General features: G+C 45.5%; 1 protein-coding gene across 2 annotated transcripts in view; it reads left to right on the top strand.

Moving 5' to 3' along the window:
* The window catches only part of ADAM22 (ADAM metallopeptidase domain 22), a 1,243,161-nt gene that overhangs the window by 852,425 nt on the left and 371,546 nt on the right, over positions 1 to 19,190 (top strand). For both annotated transcript variants that reach the window (XM_078663588.1, XM_078663589.1), the window contains one exon: positions 6,121 to 6,220. In XM_078663588.1, the coding sequence (XP_078519714.1) occupies positions 6,121 to 6,220 (100 nt within the window). The remainder of the gene's footprint in view (positions 1 to 6,120; positions 6,221 to 19,190) is intronic.

Genomic DNA, 19,190 nt, shown 5'->3' with positions numbered 1-19,190 from the left:
AAAAAATGTGCCCACTTACATCAACAATAAAACACCTCACAGTTTACAAAGCAGGATTTAAAACAAAATAAATAGATTTCACTGGTGCAAGGCAATGGCAACCCTACTAAGGCTAAATCTTTTTATTTCCAGAGTTTTATATAGCACAAACTTGACCCGAAGGTATCGAGTATCAGAGCACTTCACATGACCACCAGTTAAATTACACAAGGACACGTTAATTTCATTTATTTTTAAAGTAAATTTCTATAGTTAGAGTTCCATGGTCGTCTGTAGTATATAGATTGAATAATCTTTCTTTGCAGATATTAGTGTTGGAAAATTTAATGTGAAGAAATCTAATGTACTAAACTAGATCCTTCAGCGAAAGAAAACTTCTTACACTATATAAAGCTAATTACTATACTGGGATAAAATATGTTTTTTCATTACATATACAAATTGCACACTCTAGTTAGTTACAATTTAAATGCTTGAATACCACTAACACTTAGGGCCTGATTTAGAGTTCAGCAAATGGCTTACTCTGTCGCAAATGTGACAGATGCCCCGACCAATGTATTTCAAGTGCCATTAATTATAATGTGCTGGTAATACGGTGGACGGGATATCTGTCACATTGATTATAATGTGCTTGTAATACAGCAGACGGTATATCTATTACATTGGTTATAATGCACTTGTAATACAGCAGACAGGATATCTATCACATTGGTTATAATGCACTTGTAATATGGCAGATGGCATATCTGCCACATTGGTGACAGAGTAACCCGTCCTTCAATATCTAAATCTGGCCCACATTTCTTATTTGTTATTGTTACTGACACTAATCCCTGACAAATGTTTTTATAAATAATACTCAAAAGGTCTCAGAAATTTGTGTCAACGGATATCAAACTTAAAATTTCCAATGAAAATACACTTTCATTCACTGGCCCAATCTGACATGTAAGGTGTAAATGACATAGGCAATGATACATATTCATTCACTCTCCATGTGCATCACTTGAATGGGATACTACTTATTCATATTTCATCCTTGGAGTCCCTTAGATTCAATTTTCAAACGTGTCTTTCCTGGGGCATTGACCCATCTGTGTCCTATTCCTTGCCCATGGATTGGTGATACAGTGACAAGATGGAATACACAAGATATGCGCTGCCCTTTTTGTACCCAAAGTGTGCTTGCTGTTGGCATGAGTTCTGGATTCATGGATGCCCTTTAGATTCTTCAGAAGTCTGTGGACTGCTTCAGGTGCCTGTCTGTCTCACTGAGGAGTGTTCTGAACTGCAGTTGACTTTTACCGGGCAACACCTGTTTATATGTCCACTCTTTTGATCTTAGGTAGTGGCTGAGGAAGGCATCTACATGGGTCTGCCTGTCTCGCATTCTATAGAGTTCTGGCATTTTTTATGGACACCATCATTTTATCTAACTTGTTAGTCATCTTTACTCTGATGCTGCCATGATTTTTTTCACTGTTTTTCCTTCTTTGTGTTTTGTTCTCATTTATAGCATAGTATTGATGGCAGCAGTCATTTCTAGACCAATTCTAGAGAAATCGAAGAAGGAGTACACCACTGTGTGTGAAGAACTTTGAACCAGCAGGGGAAATATTGTTTAATTCAACAGACAATAAAAGCAGAATCATCCAAAGCCTAAACCGGTGATGCACTCACAGTTGACTTGGTATTCTCCACAGACCAACAGTGCTGGCTGCAGGAAGAAGGACAGTGCCCATTTGCTTGTCACTATCTGCAGTAGCCATATCTCCCATCTTTTGATGGTAGGTGGCAAGCTTCAATGTTAGTAGGACTTGGTGGACTATCACTATGGTGAAAAGTCACTTACCCATAGTGCAGCCAGATTTTCTTTTCTTGTTGTTAATGGGCACAATCAACTTCCATCAGCCACCTGCTGGCGTATGAAATTACCTTTTGAGCTGACAGCCATCCAGGTCTATAAAGTGGCAGAATAGTGCCCATTCTCATTCTCTTTGAATGCATGTATTTTTTTAATGACCTCTTTTGCAACCTAGAAAAGCCCCAGACCAGGAAACAGCGAGAGAGCGAAATGTGTTAGCTGTTTCGTGAAGAGAAGTGCAAAAGAAAATCACATTGCTAACTGTCTGCTATAAGAGTTGTCAATAAACCTAGAAGAATTAAAACACTAATTAATTTGAGGATATAAATGTTACTGCTTGTCGGGTGGATCCGTTGTCTTGTTGACCTACCTATATGTTTTAATACACATTTAAGACCATAATGCTATATCATACTCAGGCAATACTTGACCGAATGAATATAAGACAACTTCCTTTTAATCATTGGTCATATTCAATGTGGGCATTACCTACTAAGCCAACCAATATCTGTAGGAATGCAAAACACTCCCACTAGACTGCCCTACTCCCTGGAGTAAGAGCAATGAGCCCTTTGACATATCTGCCCTATCAGTGTCAAACAAGCTACGTCGTCCCTTACCTTGCTCTGTACCAGAATTCTCTTGGATGACGTAGAAGATTTCGCAGAGGCGCAAGGGACCAACTTCCCAAATTATTAACTATAATCTTGCTGATTTAAAATAAACAGCTAGAATAAAACTAGAAATTAGGGAAGAGGGCCGGTACTGGACGTTGTGGAAAGTTTTCTTGCTGTCGACCTGCGAACAACAATTTGCAAAGACTTTAGATGTACCTAAACTTTCCCCTTTTAATTCTTAAAGCAATCCTATTAAGAGATCTTTCTTAGAATTTTCGCACTGCACATTAAACTAACTAGACTCCTACTTGCGATCAGCGTTGTCTAGTCCTTAGTCCAGTATGTCTTTGTCTTGTGTGGCGAGGAGTCGTCTGAGTTCTTTTTTGGAATTCTTTTAGTTGAAGGGTGAAGCATTGAATTGCTAGGGAAAGATGAAGACAAAACTTATGAGAAACACTCTTTTATTCTTTCCTTTTTAATTCTCTTCTCATACCTAAAACTTACTTGCAATTGCTTTCATTCAGCATGTACATTGGGTTTCTGTATTTCTTTGTGTCCAAACCTGTTGATAACACTAAAGAAGAAAAAACAACCTCCTATGCTAAAGCCCAAATGAAATTACATATATGCTTCTAAAACAGACTTTTACTTAATTTTCCCTAATGCATCACAATAAACTCTTGCAATGTCTTTAAAACTGTTCTTTATCTTTTCCAAACGATTCCAGAAATCCAAACGATTCTTTAACAAGGAACTGAGGGCCCGATGTAGGTAAATCCCATTTACCGATTTTGAAATACCGAATCTTACCGATTCGGTATTTTAAAATCGGTAAATGGGATGTAGGTCCCAACATCTGGATTCGTTACCGAATCCTTAACAATTCTATAAATACCGATTCGGTAAATACCGAATCGGTAATGCCCATTCTTTCCTATGGGCTTTGAAGCCCATAGGAATGATTAGGCATTACCGATTCGGTATTTACCGAATCGGTAATTAAAGAATTCACAAGGGTGCAGGGGGTGTCACTTTGACACCCTCTAGCACCCCCAAAACGGCCATGTGTGCAATGTGGCACACAGACATGCCCTAAGGGCACGTCTGTCTGTCACATGGCACATGTGTACATGCACAGATGTGCATGTACACAGGAATCGTTTTTTTACCATGGATTTGTATTCCATGGTAAAATACCGATTCTGTAAGCCATGTGCTGATGGAACATAGGCTACCTACATTGCATTTTCGGTAATTTTACCGAATCGTTATCATTACCGAATCTGTAAATATTACCGACTCGGTAAATTTACCGATTCGGTAATGATAACAAATCGGTAAAATTACCGAAAATGTGCCCCTACATCTCCATAGCCCTTTACCGATCGGAAACGGCCGAAAATCGGTATTTTCGGCCGATTCCGATCGGTAAAGGGCTAGCTACATCTGGCCCTTTGTTCTTTAAATTGTTTCAGTCGTTTTCTTAATTGTCAGCAAAAAACGAAATTGTCTTTTCCCAAAGAAAATGCCAAGACGTGCTTGCGTTGGGCGCCAGAGCTTAAAAATACGAAAGTACTTAACTTAAATGTCTTTGTCTCAGACTTGCAGGTACCAGGTATCTTGGATTTCCCACGAGATGACTTCCTGCAGATGAATTCTGTCTCCCATGTCAGTTTGTAGCAGGAGCCCCCAGACGCGATCCTTGCTTCGAGAAAACCGGAAGGCAAAGTGTCTTCCAGAAGCCTGGGTGCGGTTTAAATAGGAGACCGCACCCAGAAGAAATAGTGCGCAAGTTCGCGTAAGGCTGCCGCGAGCAGATGCGCTCGAACCAGCTTTAAAGCGAACGACTTCTGAATTCACGGAGATGCTTTAAACAAGCCAGGCAACAATGAATTAGCTCTAAGGCTCTAAACGATCACAAAATACTATGCCATTTTACCACATTCCACAGAGTTTTACAGAGACATAAAGCATTGATAAACGAAATAAAAGAATATATCAAGTACATGTTTATGCACAAAAATAGGTAAGAAACACATTTCACACACAGGACGTGCAGGTGCACGGGAATGGGGTGGGATTTCTTAAAGATAACTAGTTTCCCCCTTTATTTTGGCATGGGACCAAGTGGGGAATCATGACAATCAGGTTGTTTAAGTTGTAGAAGATTCTTGGTCAATCACCACTTACCTTGATATTTCCCATCATGCTCACACCCGCTAATCATGCCCCCTGTTGGAAATGAACATCTTTTGTTTGGTATTACCACAGGTGAACATTTTAATATATTGTCATTTTCCATTAATTAATTTTTAGGTTTCACCTGCACAGCGCTTGCGCTTCAGAAATCTATTGTTTTTAATATAAACTTGAAAGGGACTTACATCCTGCCTTCTCTCTTTCCTGGCTTCTCATTGCTTCCTGTGTGTGACCCTTACCTTTCCTCCATTTCTATTTGCTGTAGCATATTTCCTGCATTTACCAAAGCTTGTTCCTCGTCTGCTTCTCTTATCAGTTTCCCGACTCCGAACTACTGTTAACATCCGCTTTGGTGGAACTATATTTTCATGAAGTTTTGCCTTTTACTATTGCAGCATACTTACATAACAATTTATCACCCGGAGAGATTAAGTGATTTGCCTAGAATCACAGGATGTTGCGCAGTGCCACCGAGACTCGATCTGAGATCCCCAGCTCTCTAGTCAGCAGTTCTGGCTGCTGCGCCACATCCTTTCCACTCCTGTGTTATCTGTCAGGGAGCTCTTTCTTTCTCCATTACAGAGGCGAAAACAATGCATTACCAATGCTTGTTCTGATAGCCTTCAAAATAGAGAATTACCTGCATTCTATTTTAATCAAGTTGCCCATTTCGATATGTGACATCGCCATCTCTAAAATATGGAGTTATATAATTGTTTATGCTACATCATGGTTTGCTGAACAAATCTTATTGATGTTGTATGCAGTCTTTACATGGCCATATCAATTCTAACGAATTCCCAAGAGTAATAGATTAGATATTTATTTTCATCTCTTGCTGGGTGGAATTTCTTCATTAATATTGCACTAAAATGAATTCCTGTAGTAGATTATGCATATACATTCCAAACTTAGTTAAGAATGCATATTGGATATTGGAAAATGAAGGCAACATAATATGGAATTAGCTTCATAGAAACATGAAAATACTGTTATATACTGTTAGATGCAACCAGTGTCAGTTATATGTATTGCTGTAGGCTTTAGCTTAGACATATACATTTAATCAAGACTCGTTCATGATATGCCTAGTTTCCTCATTACACCAAATGTCTATATTTTATTGAGAATGTTTCAAAAGATAGTAACTCTTACAGGTGGGCAGAGAGCAAAGGCTGACAGATGTTAAGCTTTGTGGGGGGTTGTTTATGGTCTTTACTCTGTTGTGTTACTCCTTATACTTGATATTTGAGTTTGTTTGTGGAAACCATAAGAACTCTTTAAGTTGAATGTTTAAATATTAATATTATAATTTGATTTGATTTAGAATATAATATTTAAAAAATTCAGAAACTTCTTCAGTAATGTTTTAGAGGCATACTTGTTAAACAAGAAAAACTACTAAATTATAATTTTTTGCATTTTGTTTTTTTACAGATATTATCTTCCTAGCAAGTTCTCCAAGTGTAATATTGAGGAGTACCATGACTTTTTAAATAGTGGTGGTGGAGCTTGCCTTTTCAATAAACCAACAAAGGTAATTATATAACAAAATGGGAATTTGGATGCTGTAAGTTTGCACCAAATTTGATATCTTCATTTTTCCCAGATCATCTACTTGAACTCAGAATTTATGGAGTAGTGTCTTCATTAGAACACAATTTCTTGTTTTCCTTATTGCTGTTTTGCTGCTACTTGCTAACATCCATAATTGATAACTGTCTGCCTTTGGAATTAACACACGTCTGCTGATGCTAATCAGCTTAAAGTATAGATGTAAATGTATTCACAATAAGCTCTCAAAGAAGGGCATACTGTATGTGCAATTTATGAAGTGCAACACGTCCTTTTTCTATCATCAAACATCTCTAAATAAATGCTAGAGCAGCCCTGAAAGTGAAGATAGGTTTATGGAGAGATGCACCTCTCTAGGCAGCGGTGCTGTTACTCTAAGGGATGGGTACTCACAAACCTTTTCCCAGGGGCGAAAACGTTTGGTCTTTGAAGTGACCGAGGCCGCACTGATGCCCGCAGGGTGGTGGTGGTGGGCTTGTGGGCATGGGGTGTTTTTTCACGGTAAAGTGGGTGCTGGGAAGGGTAGTATTTACATCTAGGGGTCGATTCCGATTCGGGAAAAACCGCTCCGAATAGCCGTTCGAGCGTTTTTCCCGTACAAATCGTACCCTGCAATGTCCCACGTACGTACGTCGAAGTACGATTCGTACCAGGAGCCGGACTCCCAACGAATCGTACAGAGACCGTACGACTCGAATCCCCGAATGAGTCTCTGTCGGAACCCGCTGTACGCGACATCTGTACGGCTTGCGGCTGGTTTATACGACCCAGCAAGTACGATATGTGTCGGGTACGCACCGTACGACCCTTTTTTTACGGGAGCTGAAAACAGCCGTAAAAGCAGAGTTTGCGCCAAAACAGGTACGGAACGGCCCTCCTCCGGGTACGGTGCGTACCCCCCATGATCGCAGGGATATGCCCCGTATACCTAGCGTACATGGGGTACGGTGCGTACCCCCTATGATCACAGAGGTACGCACCGTACCCCATGTACCCTGGGTGTACGGTGCGTACCCCTGCGATCATGGGGGATACGCACCGTACCCCATGTACGCTGGGTGTACGGGGCGTACCCCTGCGATCATGGGGGGGTATGCACCGTACGGTGTGTATGTGATTGTGCGCTTTTCTGTACGAATCGCCCTTACCTGACGTGGACCGTATGGATCCCGTCCTGAAGCCCCTGTCCGGATCATACTCGTCGGGTCGTACGGCGTGTGTACGAGTCGTACGGAGAGGGCTCAGGATACGATTCGTACGGACGTTTTTTTTCACCGGATCGGAATCGACTCCAAAGTGTCTTAATTGCACAATGTGAAACCAGAAAACCAGGTATTAATACGGGCTTCCTCACGTAACCAAATTGGGTGATCCTGTGCATTTATTTATGTCACTTTCCCTCAGTTTTCTTCTTTATCACAAAAAAAAAGGATCAGGACATGTATGAATTCAGGATGTGCACTGTACAAAACGTTCTCCTGTGTTTGATTTCATAAACTATAATGTTGTTCATGTATAATAGGAACCCAGGCCACCCAAATAGTGCACATAACAACCGACTTGCATCTCATTATTGTCATTGTTCTCAGAGTGGGGGAAAAAAGGAATTTTTATAAATTCATGTGTGAAAACTATCACTTTTAAAAAATACTTCTCAATTCGCAGGTAATCATATTTTTACACTGTTGCTGCAAGATGTCTTCAAAAATGAAGATGATCCTAAAGTTAAGGTGCACAGGACACCCTATTTACTTCCTTTCTTTAACTTTAATTATCCATTAACAAATACTTACCTGTTTATCATTTATTAATAATAGTGTGGAGTCTAGTAAACAGCAGCCCTGTGCTGCTGCTGCCCAGGGGGTCGCATGTGAAGTTCATGAGGGCCGCATACGTCCCCTGCCCCTACAGGGAGTATTACTGCTCTAAGGGAAGTCTGACGAATGAATTGTAATGCCCGTTTTAAGGATTACTCATTTGATATTTTCTCCTGTGTTCATAAATACATCCGTTCTCACTACTTCAGTTGGTTTGGGTGGTATATGAGTTTTAGGTGTGGCAGAGATGCTGTCTAATATTCTCCTAGTGTATTGTCTAGTCTAAGCCACAACAACTGGATACACTGTGCACTGATTGACCACTTTTTATCAAGTAACTCCCCAAAACTTTGTAATTGTCCACATCTGACATTTTAGACTTGGAATGTTTAATTTTGACCAAACTTTCGGCAACATGTAAATTTTTTACGTCATAATTCCTTCTAAGTATGAAGATAGAATCCTTCATCCGGACAAAACCGCAACCTCCAACCTCAGAATATGTACACTCACATACCAGATAGAGGTGGTAACGTGACACAATCAACCTCTGGAGGGCGTGCAGAATAATTTTCGTTATTATCATTAATTAATTAATTATCATATTTTGATTATCATATTTTTGGTTTTAAATGGTTTTAATGGAACTCGTTTGTTTTGCATATTTAACTATTTGTGGTTTTTCATTGATTCCAAATGTAACACTTTATCCCCATTTAGTTTTTATTAGTGATACATTTCTCTTTATAATTTCATTGAACCACTGATCTATATTTCTTCGTTTCTGTGTTGTTTTTCTTGATCCTAAGCTTGTAAACGTCCACGAAAATGAAACATCAGTGATGGAAAATGAGGAAAGGGGGGAGTTCCGGTTAGTAATGCAGATTTTCCTAGGTTATCTGAAGAGAGTACTCATTTTAATAAAGGCATGGATCCATGCTCCATTTCTTGCTATTTAATTAAAGCAGCCAACGCATTTTCACAAGTAAAACAGAGAATTATTTTGGAGATATACAAAACCATGAAACCTCTTGGTTTGAACCTACTAATAGAGGGATGCACCGTTACATCGCAACTTTTACAACGGGAGGCTTTTACAACGGAACTTTTACAACGCAGGATCCATTACATCGGATGCCATTACAACGCATGGCATTACATAGCAGATGCTATTACAACGCATGGCATTACATCGTAAGTATAGGTAAGTATTTAATTTTTTTAATTTTATTAATATTAATTATGATTAAATATATTTATTTATGTTTTTTAATATTATTAAATTATTATTTATTATATTAAATAAAATAATTTTTAAAATAAGTACAGGTGTACAGGGGTGTTTTTAGGTTTCAGGGTAGGGTTTGGGTTTTGGGGTACAGGGGTGTTTTTAGGTTTCAGGGCAGGGTTTGGGTTTTGGGGTACAGGGGTGTTTTTAGGTTTCAGGGTAGGGTTTGGGTTTTGGGGTACAGGGGTGTTTTTAGGTTTCAGGGTAGCGTTTGGGTTTTGGGGTACAGGGGTGTTTTTAGGTTTCAGGGCAGGGTTTGGGTTTTGGGGTACAGGGGTGTTTTTAGGTTTCAGGGTAGGGTTTGGGTTTTGGGGTACAGGGGTGTTTTAGGGTTCAGGGTTGGGTTTGTGCTTAGGGCTAATTAAATTATATTTACCATTTATAAATTAATTAAAATATATTTATTAAATTAAATTAATTATATTATATTAATTACATTTTTTAATTAAATTAATTAAATTAAATAAAATATTTTAATTAATTTATTTTAATTATAATGTTTAAAAATATTTAAATTAAATTAATTTCATTATATTAATTAATTAAAATTAATTACAATTTTTATTAAAATTAAATTAAATAAATAGATTTAAATTTATTAAATTAAATTAATTACTATTTTAAAATGTATTTTAATTAAATTAATTAAATTAAATTAATTAAATTAACTTAATTAATTTTTTTTTTAAAAGATATACTTACCTATACTTACGATGTAATGCCATGCGTTGTAATAGCATCTGCTATGTAATGCCATGCGTTGTAATGGCATCCGATGTAATGGATCCTGCGTTGTAAAAATTCCGATGTAACGGAATGCGTTGTAAAAAAACGCGTTGTAGTGACACCAATCCCTAATAGAGGCCATAGAGCACTGGTCTTCAAACTTTTTTTTTTTTGTAAAATGTTTATTTTGTATTTTGTGGAGAAAAACAGAGAAAATAAAACAAGCGACAGTCCCGCAGTGCTTCCCACACAGGGGGTATTGAAGAGGCATAAAGCATAGGCAAGGCGTTATAGAGAGTTACCACAGTGCAGTTCGAAAGAGCAGTCCCTGAGGGCAGTAAGACGGGTATTCAAAGTCAATCCCCCTCCAGAATCCCGGAGGAGTAGAAGCTCTGCGAAGAAGGGGTAGTGGAACCAAGGTGAGTGATTCAGTGCAGAAGATTTTCGAGGCCTCCAAGTGCCCTGTGGGCGTCGCAACAATAACGCAACCACATTACCCCACCCAACCCCCCTCCCTACCCACCCCCCAGGTGGTGGTGACAACCATATACATTCATTCCTACATTCATATGACCGTGGTTATATCTGAAAGAGGTGGAGCGCGCGTACTGAGGATGGGCAGACTGCAGATGGTAAGCCCCGTGAGAGAAAGCGGACCAAGGGACCCCATCGAAACATGACATTTTTGAAGTTGCCTAGAAAGATGTCCCCCACTCGTTCCACGCTCAGTAATCTCCACAGTCTCGCGTGCCACAGGGATATTGCCGGGGCGTCTGGCTTCTTCCAGGCTGCTGCCAGGGTGAGTTTGGCCGCTCCAAGACAGAGCCACAAGATCTGTTTGTCAGCTCTGGTTTGATGTTCGAGAACTGGGTCCCGGAGACCTAGCAGGACTTGGGCCATGGAGTCAGCTATCGGGTATCCGAGAATTTCTTTGATATGGGACAAAATCTCTTCCCAGTATGGGCGGATGACCCAGCAGTCCGACCAGATGTGGCGGAAGTCTCCTAACAGACCACAGCCCCTCCAACAGCGGTCCGAGGAGGCCAGGAATATGCGATGTAACTTGGACGGGTACAAGTACCAATCCATAAGGGTCTTAAGATGGGCCTCCCGCAAATCTACTGAGTGGTTGTGCGCCGTAATGTCTCGCCAGAGGCCTGACCACTCTTCATCTGTAATATCCCTCCCGAGAAGTTCCTCCCAGTGCCCCATATAACGGGGACGGGGTGCCACAGCAGTGGTAAGCAGCAGGTTATAAAGGAAGGAAATAGCACCTTTCATAGTGTTGGTTCGCAGGATGAAGGCCTCAAATGGGGACGGAGGTCTGGTGGCTGCGTCGCCAACCCCAGATGAGGTAGCCCAGTGGAGGAGCTGGATGTGGTGAAACCGCTCAGAGGCCGCGACCCCATAGTCCCTCATGCAGTTGGCAAAAGTGAGCGGCGCGGATCCGTGGAACAAGTGTGTAAGGGCCCTACAACCCCCCTCTCTCCACAGTTGAAAGGGGCCTTCCTGCATCGCCGGCGGGAAGGCCGGGTTGAAGTGTATTGGTGTAAAGGGGGATGGAAACGTAGTCCAGCGATCATCACTAGAGACTGTGTCCCAGACTTTCAGGACAGTGCCAGTGGGTGTACAGATGTAAGCGTTCTTGGGCCTATCTACCTTAGGTTTCCAAGCCAGGTCCCAAATGGACCTCCCAGCGACACTCCTGTCCATGTGCAGCCAGTGTTTTTCCGAGAGTTGCTGGGACCACTCCACCAGAACCCGTAGTTGCGCGGCTTTATAGTACAGGTGCATATCGGGGAAGCCCACCCCCCCTCCTTCCGCGGCCGCCGTAGAGTAGTGAAGGAGAAGCACACTCGTCCCCCCTGCCAGATGAAGCGCAGCATCAAGGACTTAAGGCACCGGAAGAAGTCCATGTCTATCGGAATGGGAAGAGCTTGGAAGAGGTATAAAAATTTCGGGAGGAGATTCTTTAGAGCATGGATCCTACCCAGCCACGAGATATACTTTGGTTTCCAACGATCCAAGTCTGCCCGCACTGACGCCAGCAGTGGGGGGTAGTTCGCGGAGAACAGTTTCCCTATGGAAGGCGTCAGCCGAACTCCCAGGTATAAGAGAGAGGCGGTCGCCCAAGACAGAGGTGTTAGTAGCCGCACACGTTCCACCTCAGCAGGAGGAAGTGTGAGATTGAGGATATATGATTTATCAAAGTTGACTTTGAAACCGGCCACCCCCTCAAAGCGAGATAGGACTGCTTGAATGTGCGGGAGTGAGTGAGCCGGATCCCCAACGGATAACAAAACGTCATCCGCAAACAGGGAGATTTTGTGCTGCTCACTGGTAAAGGGGAGACCCCGGATCTCCTCGTGCTCCCTCACTGCCAGCGCCAACGGCTCAATGCTCAGCGCGAAGAGCAGGGAGGAGAGGGGACAGCCCTGTCTGGTACCGCGGGAGTGTGAGAAAAAGGTGGATAGGTGTCCATTAACCGTCACTCTAGACCGGGGATCGCTATAGTTTGCCCTTATCATTGTTATAAACTTATCCGAAAAGCCAAAGGCGACCAGGGTGTGGAACAGAAAACCCCAGTCTACGCGGTCGAAGGCCTTTTCTGCATCAAGGCCCACCAGCACTGCTGGTATGCGAAACCTATTGGCCTTTTCTATCAGGTGGATCACTCGTCTCATATTATCATGGGTCTGCCGGCCCTTGATGAAGCCAGACTGGTCCGGATGAATGAGGACCGGCATTAAGTCCTGGAGTCTACGTGCAATGATAGAAGAGTATAACTTAGCATCAATATTGAGGAGGGCTATCGGGCGATATGAGGAGCATTTGGACGGGTCTTTCCCAGATTTAGGAATAACGGAGATCACCGCCTCCGCCATAGATCCCGAAGTTCTCCCAGTCTCTGCCATTTCATTAAAGAGGGAGACCAAATAGTCACACACCATCTGCCGCGAACGTCTGATAGAAAAGGGCGGTATAGCCATCTGGTCCCGGTGCTTTATGGAGTTTCAGGGCTTTGATAGCACTTCTGTTCTGGAGATGGGGGCAGCTAAGAGATCATTCCGTTCCTTCGAAACCTGGGGTATGGGAAGATCTGCCAGATATCTCTTCTGAGCCTCATGATCAAGGGCATCCCGCGCGTAAAGAGCGGCATAAAAGCGGCCAAAAAGGGCTGCCTTATCCCCATCCCGGTGTTGCAGGTCCCCTGTCGAATCTCGGATACCCCCGATGTAATCCCTCTCTCTCTTGTCCCGAAGTTGGCGGGCCAAGTGCCTTCCCACTTTGTTCCCCTGAGAGTACGAGAGGTACCGTAGCCTCAGCAGGGTGAACTCTGCTCGGTTATCGTAGTGGGCCTTCAGTTTTCCCCTGACCGCCGTCAGCGGGCGAAGGGTCAGTCTAGACGGGTGCAATTTGTGCGCTTGTTCCAAAGTGGCGAGCTCCGCCTCCAACCCTTCCCGCTCCCTCCTCCTCAGTTTGTTCACTGGGTGCCCCGCAGTGAAGCTTTTCATGCGTCCCAGGTAGTGAATACGGACATGTCCGAAACGGGATTGAGGGTCAGGAAGTCCCGAATGGCCTTCCGCAGTTCCCTACATGATGTGTCGTCTCGGACTAGCGCGGCTGGAAAGTACCATTTGCGCAGGCCGTCACCTTTCGCCGACCAGTGTAACCCGAGGACTAGCAAGCTATGATCAGACACGGAGAGTGGAAAAATGCTGGAGTCGCGGACGTCTCCACTGAGGGCTTGGCTCAAGAAAATGTGGTCTAGGCGGGAGTAGGAATGGTGGACATGAGAGAAGAAGGTGTAATCCCGGGACTGGGGGTGCAGAGAACGCCAGCCATCAATCAAGCCCAATTCACCCACCACCCGCTGCGTTTCAGTAGAGAACAGACCGGCATCGGGTCTCTGAGTACGGGAGCTATCCAGGTCCCTGTCCCAAACCAAATTAAAGTCTCCCGGGAGAAACAAGTGCCCCTCAACAAAGTCCCCAACTCTATGTAGCAGATCCTGGAGAAAGCTATTTTGTCCCGCATTGGGGACATACACCACCACAAAAGTGCACAGCCTACCATGCAGCATCCCCTTGACCATCAACCAGCGGCCTTCCTTATCGCAACTCACCCCTATAGGCTGAAAGTGAAGGGACGCACGGAACAAAAGGGCCACCCCCCGGTGTTTAGTGGAGGCAGAGGACCTGTAAATGAGGGGGAAATGTCTGTGCCTGAGGCGAAGCTCATCCTTGCGCGCCAAATGGGTCTCCTGGAGGCCCACCACATCCAGTTGATGATCATTCAGGTACTTCCAAATCTTCTTGCGCTTTTGCGGGGAGTTCAGACCTTTCACATTCCAAGTACCAATACTAAGTGGCATTGCAACACAGTGATTCCACTCTCGCTTCCCCCACCTTGTCAATGGGCCCCAGCGTTCCTCCCACCTCCCATGACCGAACCTCCCCCTGCACCCCATCCCCACATCCCCTCTCGCCGGTATGCCACGTCCCCCTCCTGAGCAACTGCCAGATCCAATCCCCAAGCTTCACCGGAGACCTTGCCAACAGCAGCACCAGATCGGCACCATCAGAACGAGGAGCACAGCTAACACCACGGCCGAGGCCCAAGCTAACAGAACGCATACATAGCACAAATTCAGGAGCAACAGTCACATCAAACCATGCATTCCGGTCACCACCACCCCCTAGTGCAGCCCCTCCCCCCCTTCCCCATGTCCCCCCCTCCCCATTCCCTCAACATACCATCCCGGATCCCACCCCTCCCAAAAAACTGCAAAGATCCCCATCAAATTGTAAGCAATGGAAAAAAGTAAAACAAACAATAATGGCAAACATAACAGTCCCCATGTGTGGACCTTTGTAGTCGCCCCGGACCGGGGTGTCTTCCCAAAAGTACAAAAGTACCCACAGTACCTGATGGAGAAGGGCCCCTCCGGCGCCATGCTGCTCCGCTGCAAGGCTCAAGCTGCCCCAGAGCTATCTTGTGATGATGGCACCGTTACAGATGCGACAGATGCAACCGCTGCCCCCCGCTCCTGCAAGCTGGTCGTAAGATCAGGCCTCCTCAGATCCGTCTCCCGCCCCACTCTCTGCCAGGACGGCGACCGCCGTCTCCGCCTCGAAGGGGAGCCCCCGTCACCCGGGGCGGGGGCCGCCTCATCAAGGCCCAGGATGTCCCTCGCCGCTTGAAGAGACCGGACCTGCACCAATCTGTTCTGCCACCTGAAGTTGAGGCGAAAGGGGTGGCCCCAGGAGTAGGATCCATTTTGTTCTCGCAAATAGGTGGTTACAGGGCGAAACTCGCGTCTCTTCTGGAGTGTCGAAGCCGCCAAGTCCTGGAATAACTGGGGGCGGTGGTCTCGGAATTGCAAAGATGGGATCTCCCGTACCTTCCGGAGAATGCGCTCCTTCAGTTGGAAGTCGTGGACGCAAACCAAAATATCGGGGGGAGGCCCCCCTCCGCGTCTAGGCAGGCCGAACCTGTGGAGCCTGTCCATCCTGATTTCGCTCACGTCCTTGTCATTTAGGATCTGCAAGAAGAGCGCTCCTACATACTCCGTTAGATCACCAGCTTCCCCGTCCCATGGCACAGCTCGGATGCGGATGTTGTTCCGGCGGGAACGGTTCTCCAAGTCCTCCGCGTGTGCCTGGAGGTCCAGGTTCTGTTCCGTGAGTCGGATCACATCTTGCTGCAGTTGGTGCACATGGTTCGCCACGCTCAGGTCATGATCCTCCAGAGTAGCTACCCGCTCTCCGATGCCATCCACATCTCTCCGCACCTCGCGAAGGTCCGAAGCCAGCTGAGAGCGGAGTTCAGAGATGTCCTCTTTAATGGAAGCAAAAAGTTCCATCATGAAGGCCTTAGTTGCGGGAGCCTCATCGTCCTTTGGCTTAGGTAAGACGCTGGGCCCAGGAGATGCCGGCTGCTGGGTCCCCCTCTGAGGTGCATCCTTACCAGGCTTTCCTTTACGCTGTGAGGCGGACATTGTGGCGGCGCTGGTCCTCCCACTCTCCAATGGCGAAAGACGGCCCTGGAGCGCCGGAGCGGTGCGTCACGGGTCTTCTTGTAAATACAGTCACTTCAACAGTGATTAAAACCAGCTCCAGCCCAGGGATCGATCCCTCCGCGACCACAGCAGCGGTCTCCCCGGACCTGTCTCCAATGGCTAATCCTCTCACCATCTCATATCAGCGTCTGGCCCCGGCGCAAGCCATAAGCGCTCCTCTTTCCGCCGGCTGGTATCGTGCTCCCCACGCGGCATAGGCCGCTCGGCACCACTCACACTGCCCGGGCGCCTGCGCAAGTCCACCACACCGCGTGTGCAGCCAGGCCACTGCGTTGGGGCCGGTCCAAGCACGGTCCACCGGGGGATGCTGGGGGGCGCTAGGATACGACCACCCAGCGAGAGCTCTCCTGCAAACCAGTCGGGCCAGGGACCCGGGCCAACATCCTGGTACAGTCACCTGCGGCCGGGGTCCACAACTCGGCAGCCGCCGGTGACGCCTCTACGTCCCCCGCTCTTCAAACTGCGTCCAACCGGGCACCTCGACAGGCAGGGCAGCCACGAGGAAACAGCCCCCAGGGAGGATCGGCAATGCTGGGGAGTTCACAGCTGTCCCGCGGCGATCTGGTAGGCCCTCCGCCGGACCTCAGGTATGCCAGACGCTCTCAAGGTCAGGGCTCTCCAACGGCGGCCCACCTCAGCAAGGCAGCCCACTGACCACCGATGGGGGAAGGGCGGCGAAGGGCACCTCTGGCCGCCCCCAGCAGGACACCTCCGCAGTGGGGCTGCCGCAAGATGTAGCAGGGCCGCTCCGGCCGCAAAATCAGCCCACTTGATCAAGGAGGGGGGGTGGGGCAGTGCGGCAGCGGCTCCGGCCGTCCCCAGCAGGCCTCCGGTCTCAGCTCCTTCTCACCGGGCCCCGGTTCAGCCGTCCGGCAGCGCCCCACGCTTCCAGGAGCACTCCGCAGCAGCCGCCGGGGAAAGGCGATCACAGCGCCGGCTGGTCCGGGGACACCGCATCGCTCAGCTCCTCGACAGCGCCCGCTCTCCGTGCCGCCACGCTCGTTCCTCGGCCACTCCCCCAACTCCAGGCCGGGGATCTCAGGGCCTCACCACGCCGCAGTGCTTCTGGCAAAGCACTGCCGCCACAGCACGTCCGTGGGGCAAACTCCGTCACCGGACTGTGCCCTCACGCCCCGGGAATCACAGGGGGCAGGAAGGGGGCTAAAAGCACACTGCTCTGGGGGCTATATCAAGGCGAAGCTAATTTCGGCGCCGTAGGGACTCTGCAACACGTCTCACTCCGACGCCATCTTGGCCACGCCCCGTCTTCAAACTTTTTAATCCCCCCCCTCCAGTGGGGGAATAAAAATATCAGGCCCCCCTCAGAATTTTTCACAATTATTTTATTAAATTTGACCATTTTTAAATATGTCTATACATATTTAAACATTGCAGTTACGTTCTGTGACCGTTTTAAAAATGAAATCAAATAAAGGATTGCCAAACATCCTATTCTGGCCAGGCAGGACTTACTAGCATGTACAAGTATAAGCAGTGTGACTATTAGAAGTGGGGGTGAGGGGTTTGAAGAATATTTGGACTTTCTTCCCTTTTGACACCTTCTCCCAGCTAAAATATAAATGACACAACATGTTAGTGATGGGCCTTTACAGAGCGGCTTTGTGCAACTCATTTTTGTCATCTTAAAGCAAAGCACTGTTATCAGCCTAATGCTTCTTTTGGGCAGAGCCTGATGCCCCCCAGGGGTCACTTGGGGTCCTCTAAGAGGGGGCCTGACCCCCAGTTTGAAGACCACTGCCATAAAGGTACAGTAATCAGGGTAGTCAATAGTATAAAAGGAGGCACCAACTTTTGCGTGAGGAGGAGGCGTGGATTTTGGCAGTGGAATGGGAAAACATAAAACGATGCTGTAACTCAGGAGAAATTAAAATAAGTTACATAGAAGGCATAGGATTACATTTAAAATATCACCTTTGCAAATTATCTGCTGGATGATACCTCCATGTCTTTAATAAAATCATGACCTTTTAGTAAATAATGTAGAAAAATCAATGGATGCTTCATTTATGCTTGCCAAAGAATATGAATAACAGATAAGGAGCATGGGGTTCATGTTTGTAATTGAAACTACTACACATTTTGTGATTAGATCAATCGGTATCTGTCTAAACATCTAAATGGGAAGCAGCCCAAAAGGCCTTGGAGGCTTAGCACTCCTGGAAGATTATGCCCTAAATGAAGTAGTGCACAGCGAAGATTTGCCATTGTAGGCGTATTCATCTCTTTACTCATTCTTTATCTTGTCAGTATCTTTTCATTTACGTTTTCTTGTTACTTTTGCTCAATTCTACAGTTTTAGTCCACACGTGGAAATACGCACTGTTTTCCAAGTTTCTAATGTCCCCAAAGTGCCCATCCAGACCTCGATCAGGAACACGACTGAAGCGCTTGTTCATAAAAAGCAGCTTTTATTCGCATTACAACCCAATGCCCTTCACTTGACTGGCAGTTATTGCGATTATCACACCATGTTTACATTCTCTAATTTATATCAAACAGGTACCCTCATTATACCGCAGTTAAAGTTCCTCATTTCCTCACGACAGTATTAACCCTCTGGTTTTAACTATTTATGGTAATCTGTTATCCCTCCTACCGAAAATTACAGACTGTGCTCTATCTCCTTACATTGTTTAAACATTATTCCGTACCTGCAACAACACGCTGCTGATCTTAAAACATCCTCGGAGTATCACAAAGTGTTTAGTGAAGGGCATGTGATTTAACGAAATTTGGTAGTGAAATATTTATCGTACATCAATTTGTAATGCTTCCTGACATTAATATGCACTGATTACGGTTTTATCTGTGATTTTTTTAGTGACCCCTGACGAAGGGCTATTTAAGCCTGAAATGCATTGGGTTGTAATGCGAATAAAAGCTGCTTTTTATGAACAAGCGCTTCAGTCGTGTTCCTGATCGAGGTCTGGATGGGCCCTTTGGGGACATTAGAAACTTGGTAAACAGCGCGTATTTCCACGTGTGGACTAAAACTGTA

The sequence above is a fragment of the Lissotriton helveticus genome, chromosome 10 (genome assembly GCF_964261635.1).
Source record: "Lissotriton helveticus chromosome 10, aLisHel1.1, whole genome shotgun sequence".
Taxonomy (NCBI): Eukaryota; Metazoa; Chordata; class Amphibia; order Caudata; family Salamandridae; genus Lissotriton; species Lissotriton helveticus.
Note: the sequence above shows the minus strand (reverse complement) of the source record. Positions and strands in the feature narration are given on the sequence as shown.